Here is a 15314-nt window from a genome sequence, read left to right on the forward strand (position 1 = left end):
TTGCCTCTATCAATCTTTGTCACCACATTATCTGTCAAATTTATCGCACAGAACATATTGTGGGCATTTTAGCATAGTACTCATCAGATTTTATATGAGTTAAGCCTTTCATAATAATAATTAGCAAATCATCTGATTTCTGTGGCTGAATTGCAGATGGTTTGAGCAAATGGACATATGAAACACACAAAGACGATTCCATATCTTTTTACTTACAAAAGTTCCAATAAGTTGGCAGTTTGATTTCATAATATGAAATAGAGCTACATTTAAGGTAAAAGCCAACTGATCATTTAGCATTATTCATTCAAATTTGACATTTGGTCATAGCATAATTTTGCATGAGTAATACTAAATAACAAACTGGCTTTTACTTTAAACTTGTGATTTATCAAAAAGCTGGTAGTGGGTGATAATACATGATTGAGGAACATAGTTGTTTTACATTAAACTATGTGATATCATATAAGGCAAAAGCCCACTGGTTATTTAGTATTATTCAGGCAAAATTATGCTATGAAATTTTGGCATAGATGTAGCAACATTCAAATACAGTACACATACATTTGCCTATTCCTACGTGTTCCATTCTCCTCTAAGAACCCAATTGACTTGTTCCACCTTAAATTTGAGCTAAAATCATTAAACCATGTAAAAACATTGTTGAAACATTATTTGTTGCCAAGTACGTGACTGTGTTTCATAGTGGCAATGACCATCTATAAATTTCTCTTTTTTAAATGCCATCTACTGTAATGCAGTATTTTATTCTCCTTACACTTCATCATTCATTTATTATCCGTAACCGCTTATCCAATTCAGGGTCACAGCTCCTTACACTTGAAACTCCCAAATTAGAAAACTTCCATATTCTTGTATTGAATTTTAGTAACCCAACTAATTGTTTGTAAACAAACTTTAATTTAGGTCATTCTGAATTTCAAGCCACATGTTTTAAGCTACAGTGCAAAGCCATTTCCAACTACTCTGATCCTTGCATTATTACAGGCTAAAGAAAAGAATAAACTTACTCTCGTCAGTATTTCAGTGTTCAGTAGCACATGCACATCTATGCTAGTAGCTGCTTCTTTAGCTTGTGACCCTAGGCTACAGGAGATTGTTAGACAGGCCCTTCCTGGCCGGTCACAGTCCTGTGGACAAATATCACAGACAACACATTATACACATCAAAATATTATCACCTAACACAAGAAGTGAAAATTTGAGCATTCTAAAAGAAACAAGGTCCTAAATTTGTTTAGTGCATAATAAAAAAAAAGACTTCTTCTCGTTTTCATATACAGCAAAGTTAATTTGTCTTTGCAGAACTTTCAACCTCTAATACTTCATTATGGAATGCAGTTTGTTACATACCAAGACCTTCCTGCCAGACTTGGTGAAGAAGGCAAAGATGGTGTGGAAAATGCTGTCTCTGTCTTGAGGAACAGTACACGGTGTGGGATTTTTTTGCCATGTACAGATCCCTTGATCTTCAGCCACCTGTAATAGAAAAGCCTCAGGCTTGAGGATTAATTTAGAGTCTGTCCTGCTTCATAAGATTTTGGTTAAATGTTATGTTATTATTATGATGTTATAATCAGATATTTTTCAAAACCATATCCATTGCCATTTAGATTCTTAAAAAGTGAACATATTAGTGTAGATGAGGTGAAAAATGGAAAGCAGTCTGATGACAAAAGAAGGGAAATATTAAAAAAGCATCTGAGGTCTCTTATTAATCTGATATAACTGGGATAGTCCATTGTAGGTAAATTAGCCTTGACCTGCTAGTTGACGAATAGAGCTAAAGGAAGTGCCCAGTAGGAATTCGGCAGCACCTCCCTAACAGTTTTTCCCCATATGGAGTGATTTATCACAACCTAGAAAAAAAGCAGGAAGCCCCCCTGCCCATGCTGCTTTTCACCTCTCTCCAGCCAGAAAAGAGCTTTATATGTGGATGTGTCCTGTCTCCTCCCATTGTTTTACTATCACACCCCCACATTACTTCAGCACAGGACATTTTTTACAACTGCCCTCAACAGTGTCATTTAGCAGTCCATTTCACACAGCTTCCCTCAACAACAATCAAATACTTTGAAAATCCATTCAACCAGGTATTGTGCTGATTTAAAACTCTTCTACACCACTGGCCAGTATGTGGCCTCAGCAATGAGCAGAAAGAACTGACCCAAACTGTTGATATAAAAAGACCCCATGAGTTTTCAACAGACTGATGCAATGGAGTGTTTTCACACATGCATTTGCAATCAGGCTTGCAGTTTGTCTTGACTGTGTGTATGTGTGCCTTTCTTTGGGAATGGCCTGGACACATGGGAGTGCTGAAATGGTAATGTTAATTCACTAGAAATTAACTATTAACTATGTGTTAATGTATCATTAATTTCAACCAAATAAAATGGAGTACGAGTGTTTTATTTACTACTACAATTGGCTAATTAAGAGTAGATACTAAAAAAGAACACATTATATATTTAACCATTAGCCAATTTGTTCACTCTATCTGAAAGTGCTTTCATAGGTGTAAGGTGAAAAAGCAGCATTTTAAACGTTTTGAGATGTATCTGGCCACTCGTTATAATTTTGAGATAACAAATAGGTTAAACGTGTAAATTTAATGTGCACTAGTAACTGCTCTGTTTTCCTCTGTGTTTAATACCTTATATCAGGATTTTTTTAAAGTCTGGTTCATGACCCTTGGATGGGCCACAAACCAAATAAGTAGATAGTGGAGAAAAACAACTAAGTACTGACTTTAAACGCACACTGCATATAAACGCACAATAAACATGTACATGTACATGCCCCCAAGTTATGCTGCAACCCAGACTGTCCAGTTACCTCAGCTGCTGCTGTTCTAACTTTACGCATGAATCCCATTTCTTATATTTACCCACCCCTTATTATCAGGTGTCACCTTTGAAATGGAGTTACACAGTGTAGTGGTTAAAATCTTCCCCTTTTGCCCTTCTAGAGCCTGATATGTCATCAGAACACAAATAAAAAAAGAGCAGTACTTCATTCTAGGCTTCTAGTGGTGCAATTAAGGTAGCTCTGTACTGATCTGCAATGATATCAGAGGAGTAGAACTGGACTTTAGTTAAATGTATTCCTTCAGAAGGGTTCCACAATCACATTATCACTCACTCCTAACTCTTCTGTGATATGAAACCAAATTTAGTTTCTTATTCACCAGTTTTTTTTTCCAGTTCTACCTTAAATGTTGCAATAACACCACGTGAACACTTGAACAGTTAACACTGATCTGAAAATTAACCAGCTACCTACAAAGATTTCAGCATACTACTATTGATGTTTTCTGCTTTATATGAAGAAAAGAATCATAATACAGTAAAACTACATTAAACTAAGATAAAACAATTATAATATTTTTTAAATGCTGACATAGACACACACACACACACACACACACACACACACATATATATATATATATATATATATATATATATATATATATATATTTTTTTTTTTTTACTAATTAGAACTGAGCCCTGTGAAGGACTGGCGCCCCCTCCAGGGTGTATTCCTGCCTTGCGCCCAATGATTCCAGGTAGGCACTGGATCCACCGCGACCCTGAATTGGATAAGCGGTTACAAATAATGAATGAATGAATGAATAATTAGAACTGAGATCCCTACTTTAAGGCAAAATGGAGAAATAGGATTCACTCTAATTCTGAATATTGTTAATAGTATTGTTGAAAAACTAATAGGCCAAGATCAGTTATATATATATTTTTATAATGTCGTAAGCGTTCAAAGTTTCACAAAAAAAAGTGTGAAAAACCCTGCCTAATATATTTATCTTGCATATTTACTTGGATCTGCTTTGTTTTTAATTATCTTTAAATCTGTTGTTTGTTAAAACTGGTTTATAAGCTGAAATACCAAAGTCAAAATACTTTACTAAAGAACATTTACTTTTAATAATTTTAGGTATATTTTAAGTTTTAACATACTGAAACATTAATGAAGGTAAAAATCGAAACTTTCAAACTATAAGTTTAGGCCCCATTAGTTAAGGTGACCAGACGTCCTCTTTTACCCGGACATATCCTCTTTTGTAGACTTAAAAAAATGTCCGTGCGGAATTTCACAAACATCCGAGATTTTGTTTTTCTAGAGCTTACATAGAATTTCGAGAAGCTAAACTAGTCACGTCCTCCCCTATTCCGTTTGGTTCGCTTGAGTGAGAAGGGGGAGTGGTGAAGTAGCCTAAAATCTGATTGCACGATCTGACTGTAGAGCTACCATTATTGGTATACATACACCAATACCTATATACATATACATATACCAATACCTGATGGGTTAAAGAAACTTTTTATGCAATGGAGGTTTGTATTACTTCACTGAAAATAATAGTAGCTCTGGGACTAAATGTGGAAATACACAGTGTAGCTATAGAAATTTAGGACACTCCCCTTTTTATTAAATTTAAGCCTAAGGCTGATGGCATTTTAATCTCTTCAGACCCTCTAAGCAACAATATTGATGAAATGTAAATATATGAATACATGAACCATAATAATTCATTCATTCATTCATTGTCTGTAACTGCTTATCCATTTTAGGGGTGCAGTGGGTCTGGAGCCTACCCCGGAAAATTGGGTGCAAGACAGGAACACACCCAGGAGGGGGCGCCAGTACTTCACAGGGCAACACACACACACACACACACACACACACACACACACACACACACACACCTATGGACACTTTTGAGTCACCAGTCTACCTATCCATGTGTGTTTTTGGACTGTAGGAGCGGACACAGGGAGAACACAGGGAGAACTCCTCACAGTCACCTGGAGTGGGAATTGAACCCATAACCTCCAGGTCCCTGGCCGCCCAAGCATAATATTACTATTATTAAAAAATTAAATTAAATTAAATGATTAATAAAAACAACATTGTTATAAATATGCAATTATATACTGGGGTTCCCGACAAAGACATACATTTGGACAAAAAGGAATTTTTAATCAGAATGGAGGTTAATGAGCTGTATAACATTAAACTAATGAAGCTCACTTAATTAACAATTAAACGAAAAGTGGTGATACATGATGAAAACAAAAACTAAAATGAAAAATTTTGCACACAATTTAAAAATAAATAGTAATTATGAAATTATTTTTATTTGATAACAGGACAGGCCAGGACTCGACATGTTTTTAATAGAGCCATATTAACAAAATTCTTCAGTAGGCTGAATGGCTAATGTGTATATTGATACAGTAAATAAGTAAGGATGTCCATGGATTTTATAAACTTACTTGAATATCTATGATATGGAACATGTCTGCCCCACTGCCAGTCAGTCTGTTAGGTATCCTTATATCTACAGTGCAGCCAGGAAGCCTGCTTGGCCCATTATTTATCACCTAGAACAGCATAAGGAAATGAATTTGTGCATATCTAACTTTGTTTTAATTATATGAAGCCCATTTAACCATATTCACTTCATGAAATATGAAGACAATAATGTCATAGTGTTGTACTACATCAAGATAAATCTACATTTCTACTATAATAAAACAGTGTAAATAGTAATAAAAACACTCACACACCTGGAAAGTGAAGTTGAGAGGCTGAAAGTTGCATTCTAGGTCCTCCAGCTGAACAAAGCGAGAGGGCTCAATAGATTTTCCATAAATAAATGAAGAAGGAATAACCAAACTGCAAAGACAGATAAATACAGTTATTCCACCATTTCATGTACCATAAAATAGGTGTTGCCTGGTTAGGATACAACTGGCTAACACTGGCTTCCTTGCATCTGTTTTTTTTAAGTAATATTTTCTCATTTTTGGCCAAAATATAATTCTCAGTATATTTTCAAATGTAAAACTATCTTAAATTCAGAGACCAAGGTGTGCATGGATTCAGTCATTGATGTAGCAGTGTGATACATTATGTGACTGAAGCAAACTGGATTGATCTGAAGAGTAGCTTCTCGTTCTGTTTATCTGAATCACAGCAGGCTTTAATCATAGAATTCCTTGGCCCTAATAGTCCTGAAACTTCTTTGTCAGCGTGATATCGATCATGTTAAATTGGTGCTCAAAAGAAAAAAAACAAAAGTAGTTAAACTAAGCAAATTGCAATCTCAAAAGGGACAAACACAAAGTAATGCTAGTAGCAAAGTGTTTACATTTTCCAAGGTCATTTAGATTATTTTTGATATTTGAGTGTTCTGATATATAAATGAAAACTTTTTAAAATTGCATTCCAAATAACTTATATGGTTATGCAGAATGTTAGAGATCTCTGAACTCTGCACTTTATTCATCGATGTATGTTTTATCCACTGTTTATTACGTATTATTATGAACATTCATACTGTTTAATGTACTCTAGCAGTGGGGATGTGTGTGAGGCAGAGCCAGTCATGGTGAACCAGCAGGCTCTTTAGCTATGGTTTTCACCTTGTGTTGGTTTGAAGGGCACTGGTTCAACTGATTGCTTTATAATAGAAAGGAACAATTTTGCTCATTTTCTAACCACACACAGCCAGGTGTCACTTGAAAACATTATAATTCAATCAGCACTGCAAATGGTGGCTTACTGCTACTTTCACACACTTCATGTTTATTAGCATCAATACTTAACCAGGCTAATCTTGTGTTAGAATGGCATCAAAGCATCATAGCAAAACTAGTAAAAGCTGGACAAACTCACTCTTAATACTTTAATAAAAAAAAGCAGGTGTCAAATTTTTGGCTCTATAGTGGCAACAAATAACAATAAATATACTTTTTATTTTTATATTTTAATGAGAGGGGGGAGCACGGTGGCGCAGCAGATAGTGTCACACAACTCCAGGGGCCTGGAGGTTGTGGGTTCGATTCCTGCTCCGGGTGACTGTCTGTGAGGAGTTGGTGTGTTCTCCAAAAAGATTGGTGACTCAAAAGTGTGTGTGTGTGTTGCCTTGTGAAGGAATGGCACCCCCTCCAGGGTGTTTTCCAGGTAGGCTCTGGACCCACCGCGACCCTGAACTGGATAACCGGTTACAGATAATGAATGAATGAATGAATGAATGCATTTTAATGAGGGTGTAGCATGGTGTCGCAGTCACATAGATTCGGAGTGCTGGGGTTGTGGGTTCGAGCCCTGCTCTGGGTGACTGTCTGTGAGGAGTTTGGTGTGTTCTCCATGTGGGTTTACTCCAATGGTTCAAATGACACGTTGGTAGGTGGATTGACGACACAAAAGTGTCCCTAGGAGCAAATGTGTAAGTGAGTGTCGCCCTGTGAAGGACTAAGGACTGTGTTCATGCTTTGCATCCAGTGAGTCTGGGTAGGCTCTGGACACACTGCGATCCTGAACTGGATAAGAGGTTACAGATAACGAATGAATTAATATTTTAATGAAATATTCTTTGGTCTAATAAGAAATGTAAAGTATTCAGCTGCTCGTACATCTACGACATAAAGAAAGTACAAATCAATCTAAAGATTAATCTGTCTTTAAATACAAAAACAAATGTAATTGGACCAGGAGCACACCCAGTTTTTAATATGCACTGTAAATTTAGGTTTATTGCCTATTGAATGATGACACATTCTAATTACTATGAGTTCTGTTTATTTACTTAATTACATAAAGTTCAAGTGTATACATTTGTGGGGTTAAACTCACCCAGTCACAGCTGTGTCCACTTCATGCACCAGTGGGATGGACAGATTCCAGGTGTTGTCATGTAGTTTGTTCTTATGCTCTGGATTTGCACTAAGTTAGAGAAATAATACTCATCTTAAAATTTAAAGCAATTTTTAAATTTATCTTTCACAAATCATTTCGTAAGTAGTAGTTCAATCACTACACATAATAAGCACATGACAAGAAACTAAACACTGCAAGCTAAACACTGTGCTTCTGCAGTTTAGTAGCCTCTATAACATTTGTAAAAATGTTGTGCCAAAATGTTTTTTTAGTCTCCACTGCAAGACACCTAAAACGCATTAGGGTAGCTACCACAGGGCTGAATGTGAGCATTTTTCTCATTCAGTGGGTAATACAGTTTCATGAGAAAAGAAAACACATATGGCTGACATTAGTACAAATATGAGATCTTAGAAAGCAAGGCCATTTACATTTTCTTAAAAGAGCCAAATAAGGAGTCCAGCTTGTTAGGAACAAATGTAAACATTACAGAATTTAATAAATGAAGAGGACCATGTAAAGTTACTAAATGAGTAACTTTAGAGAGAAAGTCCAACATAAATGCCATTGAAACCTCACCTCTTGGCATGTGCAACAAACAGCAACGTCTCATTTTCACCAGACAGATGACTTGTGTCAAAAAGTACGGACAGATGATACTGAAAAAGAAACAAGAAATTGACATACATGAAAGTAAAATCATATCAAGCCATTACGGTGGCTTAGTGATAGCCTCCCAGTGCTGGGATCTTGGGTTCAAGTCCCATCTGGGTGGAGTTTCCCCATGTTCTCCCCGTGTCTGCGTGGGTTTCCTCCAGGGGCTCCGGTTTCCTCCCACAGTCCAAAAACATGGAGGGTAGGTGAATTGGCTTCTCTAATAACTGTCCTGGTGTGTGAATGAATGTCTGTATGTGTGAGCCCAGATATGGATTGGCGCTCTATCCTGGGTTAAACCCTAGTGCCCGATGCAGTCCTCCAGGTGGATGGTCGTTCCTGGTTGAGAGTACGCTGTGTGCGTTTGGCTGCCGCTTCTCACCAGTGTGTGTGGATTGAGCATTCTGAGCAGTGTGGATTGTAAAACGTCCTTGGGTGTCTAGAAAGGCGCTATATAAGTGTAAAGATACATACATACATGGTCTTCATTTGTAAATAAATGTTCTGTTCATATCAGCATCAAAGACTTTATACTACAGTCCAAAAACTCACAATTACATTTTATATTTATAATGTGTAAAATGTTATAAACTGTAATGCAATGTATAATAACAATATTTGTTTTATTATTTACCTTGAGACTTGAATGTGATTAATTCTATGCAATTTCTATTATCATATACCCTATTTTTGACATATTCATAAAAGAGCTAGTCATGTAATACACCAATCCACCAAATCATTAAAATAACATAACAGCCCCTTTACTCTGTCCTCACAGGACCACCAAACAGCAGGCATTATTTGGCTGGTGGATCATTCTAAATACTGCAGTGACACTGACATGGTGGTAGTGGGTTAGTGTTTGTTGCACAGCTACGAGTGGATAAGACACATCAGTGCTACTGGCATTTTAAAACTGTCTATTCATGTCCACTGTATTAGCCACATCTGCATTGCTACACCACATTGTATTTGCAAAGTCATCATCAATCTGTTGCTGCACAGTTTGTGTTGGTCATCTTCTAATCTTCCAGCAGCACTGATGTGTCTCATTCACTAATACCTGCATAACAAACACTAACACACCACCATGTCAGTGTCACTGCAGCGCTAATGATCCATCACCAAATTAAACTACATAGATTACACTTTCCACTGCATTCCTGTGACATTTCCCACATAAACCAATAATAAAATTAAGAAAATAAACTATTTAATTACAATATGATTTTTTTTATATTCTGCATTTTATCATTGCAATTAGCACGAATGGAACTTAGAACTTAGGGAGGAGCTGTTTAACGAGCTGTAGTTATACTGGCATATCATCACTCTCCAAAGAAAGACATATATCTCCAAAATATTAATTTAAGCTTATCTTTCTTTGAAAATCAGTGTAAAAAATTATACAATTATACAATAAAATAATTATTGTAATTATGGAGCATTTCTATTGGTCCATTCATCATAACAGTTTCACAGTACATGAAGGCTGCATTCAAATGGTGTAGTAAAATATAAATCAACAAAAAATAGAGATGCATTTTTTTTGTGGACAAAGATGATATATAAGCAAGGCATTGCATGATAATCAAAAACCAGTTATCTGCACAAATTTAATTCACAGCTTCACTTAATATATTGAGCAAACTACCAGATAGCTGACCAGCTTTGTTACCCACCTTGGTCTGCGCTCTCATGAACGGAAATCCCACACTGCATTTGAGGAAGTCCAGTAGTATCAGTGCACAGGAAATGCCCTTTTCTTCCTGGAAGAGAAACAGACATCACCATGATGCAGTCATGTGTTTTGGTGGTAATGGGAAAAAAAACATTATTGCTAAATATATATTAACATAAAAGCCCTTTTGTCTGCTAGTAGAATAAATGATGGTTGATTTCTGCATATTTCTTTTATGTAATACATTAAATATGCATTGTATGGAATATTGTATATGAACAAACTAACAGAGCGGGAGTCCCTTTTTGATTTGTGTGCACATATATCCATATATGTGCTTATACACACACACAAAGCAGAGACCTATGTTCATGTATACATATACAAAAAATGAACAGTAACCTGCAGACTGTTTTTGGGAGCTTGTCTAAACACTGCGTAGCTTCTCCAGCTGGTTTGTGTAAATAGTAGGGCCTTGACCTTTTGTGAGGAGTGAGCATTCCTGCTGTGAGAGTTCATGGAACTTGCCCTTTACACTCTTTCTCTCTCTCTCTCTCTCTCTCTCTCTCTGTGTGTGTGTGCGTGTGTGTGTGTGTGTGTGTGTGTGTGTGTTGGCAGGGGGTAGTCGGGGCAGAAGAAAGCTGAGATCCATCAGATGTCTGACATGAATAATGCTGATAAAACAGACAAACTGGCACTCATGGAACACTGCACTGGGGAAGAAGTTGAGAAGCTCCGTGTGAGCCAGAGTGCGTATACTTTCCCCTTCCCCAGTTTACACTGGAGCTATTCTTAGCTCTGCTGCAGAAATAACAAAAGAAACAAAAGTAGAACTGGAACAAAAAATATCAATAAATAGTCTGCGCTAGATAATGGGTTGATAGGGCTCAGCACTGTTTGTGAAGCATGCATTCCTTACAAATAGTGCTGCTTTAGGAAGGGATCAGGATATTTTATCTGTGTATATTTTATTTGGTTTGAAAGTTTGTTCTAAATCACTTGTTTCCCCCTTTACTGGGAATCATTCGACACAATGTATACAACGTGCTCCTCTTCCTCTGCACCTTCTGCACATATAGTCCCTAGTGAATGAGAACACTAAGCCTTGTAAAATCAGCTTGACCACCCAAGCTGTTATAAAGTGCATAGAATTTTCCCATACAACAATATCAACTCACAAGGCTATTTCTGGAAAAAAAATAATAGGTGAATACATGAGGCTTTGTTGGTAATGCTTTCCATGAATCTTGTATTCATAATGCTTATAAATGCATTTATAAAGTAATGTGAATACAGAACACATGAGCATTTCAGGAGTGTATGAATTAATAACATGAGTAAATTAAAAGGCAGTACTCTCAAGCTTAATGGGTTAAAATGCAGAAGTCTGCATTAATTATGTCATTCCACATTTACTTATGATTTACATTTTGTACTGACAGGATTAAGCCTGCATTTCTGACCTATGTCTGCTTCTATGTCAAGAAATGACTAAGATAATTAATAATTAAATAATTGGTTTAACCATTTTTTTTTTTTACATTTCTTTCTGCATTATGTAATTATGTTTAGGTTAAAATCACAATTGCATTCCAATACATTTTGGTATTGAAATGAGATTAGAATCATCAGATTAGTCATATGTAACTTAGGACAGGTTACTAAAGCATTTGAATTGTTAAAAAGGTTGGAACACACAATTTAGAAACAAAAATATTCTTTTAAATAATCACGTCTATGCTTTCTATGTATTCACCAAGCATACTGTCATACTCTAAATGAGGTCACACATACACAAATTTGCAAACTGTCATGTGACTGCAGGACGTTAAGTAAATGTCACTTAGGGACATCATGATGTAAAATAGAAGGATAAAGCTCTCTAAGGAACATTACAGACCTTATAAAGGCTTTCACAATGGGCTCTTATGGGATACTGTTCTGAAATTCACTTATCGGAATGAGCTAAATGTCCCAAATAATTCACATTAACTTACACCATGCTCTCATAAGTAGTACTCATTACTGCTCCAATAGTAGGGGAGAGGAGGACTTGGAGGATAAAGGAATTTCTTCTGTTTCTGCATCACCAAGGCATCAACGTTGAGGAGGACCACAAGGCTTAGGGTTTCTTGTGAGACTGGGTTTTTTCAGGCAGTTGGATGATAATCAACAGGAGTATTCAGTGCCACAGTGCAGTAAGTGTACATAGAGGGCACTCAAAACACCTTTGATCATTAAAATGACAAATGGAACACCCTTAAGCCTTGTTGTCCCTTCATGCATGCATTGTTGTGTACTCTCAGTTTACATGAGTGCAATTTGGAAGTGGGCTAAAGAGTGGATATGTGCAGCCTTTCTAGGATGTTTATTTAGTGCTGTGTTTTTGTCTCTTTCTCAGCCTCAATTACTTTGACTTATGATCTGTTTATGTTCTTTCTCTGCAGGGACTGTATTCTCAGAGGCTTTTAAATGTGAATAAGTACACATGAGACCTGTTTCTCTTTCACCAATTCCATTCTCAGTCTCTCACTTCTTCTAATGACACTGCCACATGGGCTTTCTTACTCTTCAGCCAATGCACAACCCTCACTATCAGCCAACCAGTGAACAGGCAACTGAAAAACATTCACAAATCACAGGAGGCCTAATAAAACACCTAAATGTGCTCACAAATTCTTTTTGTAGGATTGAGTTCTTGTTATGTGACCCTTGTATTCACCTAGTAGTGATTTGCTATTGGAAATCCTTTTTTTTAAGCATTAGGTAGTTTATTCCTCTTGATCTTATTACTGTTTTTAAACAGTCTGGAAAACCAAATACATCAGGTTGCAATGATTTTTAGGCACAAGTGAAAACGTGCGTGTCATTAAATTATTTTCCCTTCTGAGATCTTATCTCATAAACTTTAGCTAAATAAAACCATTTTGCAATGAATTTCACAAACTTTTTTTTAATCCAAATACAGCCTTGCCCCAAATGGCTTCTTATTTGAACAGAGGGTTACAAAATCATTAAAGACATGCCTGGAAATATGTAGGTTATTAAATTAATACATATTATTATCTGTTTATTAACTTTTTTTTTTTCAAAGTTTTCATTAGGTTTTGTTACGTTCTCTAAATTTTCAATCACAATTATTCCTCATACTCCTCATGTGCACTGTAACTAGCTGCTCTGGTTGTATGCTTATTGATACCCCTGCTTGCATTTGTGAATGTGAGAGAGAGAGAGAGAGAGAGAGAGAGAGAGAGAGAGAGAGAGAGAGAGAGAGAGAGAGAATATCTCATGAAAGTGTGTGTGTGGTCATGATATGGATGGGTTAAATGCAGAGTTTCTGTATCCCCAAGAGGACAAATAAATTATCACATCTTCTTCATATGTAACACCTTAGTCTCACTGGGAAGTATTTAGTTTCTTTTTCATCAGTAATATGGCACTTCCCTTGTAACGTTTTTTAACTGAAGGGAAGGAAAATATGACCTCTGCCTCCAATTATAGCCCACTGTGTGTGTGCCTACATAACAGTGGCCCTAAGTAGACTCAAATAGCCATGCAAGAGCTTCTGAAACAAACAGGCTGGTGCAATTCCAGTCCAGCACATGGTTAAGTTGTCAAGGAAAGCAGAGTGAGAGAGAATGGAACCCAGTTAAAAAAAAAAGAGGAGCATAAAAATTTACACATGGCCCGGCAGAGGGGGGTAGAGAGTCCCCAAGGGACATGCCTGCCCTCCACCGAGTGAGAACTGGTTATATCAACACTGCTGACTCGGTGCCGAAATTAGAGGTCTTATTGCACCTACAGTAATACAACAGTAAACACAGTGCTAACTCCTACACCTAGTCTCAATATTGTTCAGACTCTCCTAATGCTTTATCAGCTTTTGGACTGGTGGAGGTTGTATGGCAGACATATATATCCTGCTTTAATAAGTGTTCTTTAAATATTGTAGCAGATAAGCAAATTGGCCAATTATATTTAGCACTATGGAAATATTTTAAAATTAGTGGAGTGGGAGGGTAATTCTGATTAAAAAGACAACAATGTGTTCAAATGGCTAAAATAAGTTAATGAATGCCAGAGTTAACAAGATCAATTCAAACATACTAAAAAAACTTCCTTTTTCATGTCGTGGGGATGCTTGAATTTTTATAATCTACATGAAAATATAAACATTTGAGAATGAGTACATGTTATTCTACTTTATTTCAGTGTATATTAAATTCTGTCCCTTTAATCTTTTTTAAACAACAAATAATTCTATGAAAACCTAAACTATGTTTTTTAATACCGCCAAGTCTCTAGACAGATGAAACGTATCTGAGCTAACTAACACTAATCCGAACCAGAATTGATCTCAAACCTACTTTTCTGTTTCCTGTCTGAAGGGATATCCATATATTGTTAGAGTCTAAGAAAGAAGTCTGTTCAATGTCTCACAAGGATTACTTCACAACCCCTTCAAGGGAAATTGGAGGAAATGTTCTACTACATGCTACTGATAATGGCAGAATGCATTCTGGAAGAAAAGAAAACATCTTTAGGAAGCTGCAGGAGATATACCGGTCAACTTTAGAGATGCTCCCTAAGGCTGAGATAGGACAATATTCAGTTTCTTCTCCAAGCCTTATCAGTAAATCTGCAGTCCCTCTCGTTTCTGGCACTTTATTTTTTTCCCAGACACTCTGCTGCCTTTAAGAGACGTGCCATCTTTTTTTTTTTATTTATACATTTGTGTGCAGTAGTCACTCACCCTCTGAAGATAGTTGATGTAATGAACGTCTTTGGAAAAATGTAAGTAGATGTTGGTGTCATAGGCATCATCCCCAGCATTTGAAATGTTTAAATTAAGTGAGACATTTTTCACTCCTCCCAAGGCAAGATGAGGTCTGCTATATTGTCTGAGAAGAAATATAATCAGAAAAGAATGAGAGGGCAAGTTAATCTTTAGACAGTCTTAAAAGAATATAATAATATTCACTCAAATATATATTCACGTTCAGCCATCTCAATGTGCTATTAGCATTATAGATGCAGAACTCAAAATCATGTTTCCTTCTGTTCTGCTATTCTCTAGTTATGTCAGAATAGCTACCATGGCTACGTAAATAGAAGACTTCAACTAACACCCACTATTAGCTGTAAACTAATATGGGACTGTGACTAACAGAAAAAAATAAAAATAAAAACATTAACAACATTTAGAAACAGCTATTCCAGACTGGTATTTCTGCCTGACTTTTAGGAAGAGTTTTTCATACACTAC

At 36.4% G+C, this 15314-nt stretch overlaps 1 protein-coding gene across 2 annotated transcripts in view; it reads right to left on the minus strand.

The window, feature by feature from the left end:
• itga9 (integrin, alpha 9) overlaps positions 1-15314 on the minus strand; it is an 87577-nt gene that overhangs the window by 11518 nt on the left and 60745 nt on the right. For both annotated transcript variants that reach the window (XM_066679436.1, XM_066679435.1), the window contains exons 18-25: positions 14802-14949; positions 10050-10136; positions 8290-8369; positions 7687-7776; positions 5616-5724; positions 5322-5429; positions 1375-1500; positions 1032-1151 (exon numbers count right to left, since the gene is read on the minus strand). In XM_066679436.1, coding sequence (XP_066535533.1) covers positions 1032-1151; positions 1375-1500; positions 5322-5429; positions 5616-5724; positions 7687-7776; positions 8290-8369; positions 10050-10136; positions 14802-14949 — 868 coding nt within the window. The remainder of the gene's footprint in view (positions 1-1031; positions 1152-1374; positions 1501-5321; positions 5430-5615; positions 5725-7686; positions 7777-8289; positions 8370-10049; positions 10137-14801; positions 14950-15314) is intronic.

The sequence above is a fragment of the Hoplias malabaricus genome, chromosome 8 (assembly GCF_029633855.1).
Source record: "Hoplias malabaricus isolate fHopMal1 chromosome 8, fHopMal1.hap1, whole genome shotgun sequence".
Taxonomy (NCBI): domain Eukaryota; kingdom Metazoa; phylum Chordata; class Actinopteri; order Characiformes; family Erythrinidae; genus Hoplias; species Hoplias malabaricus.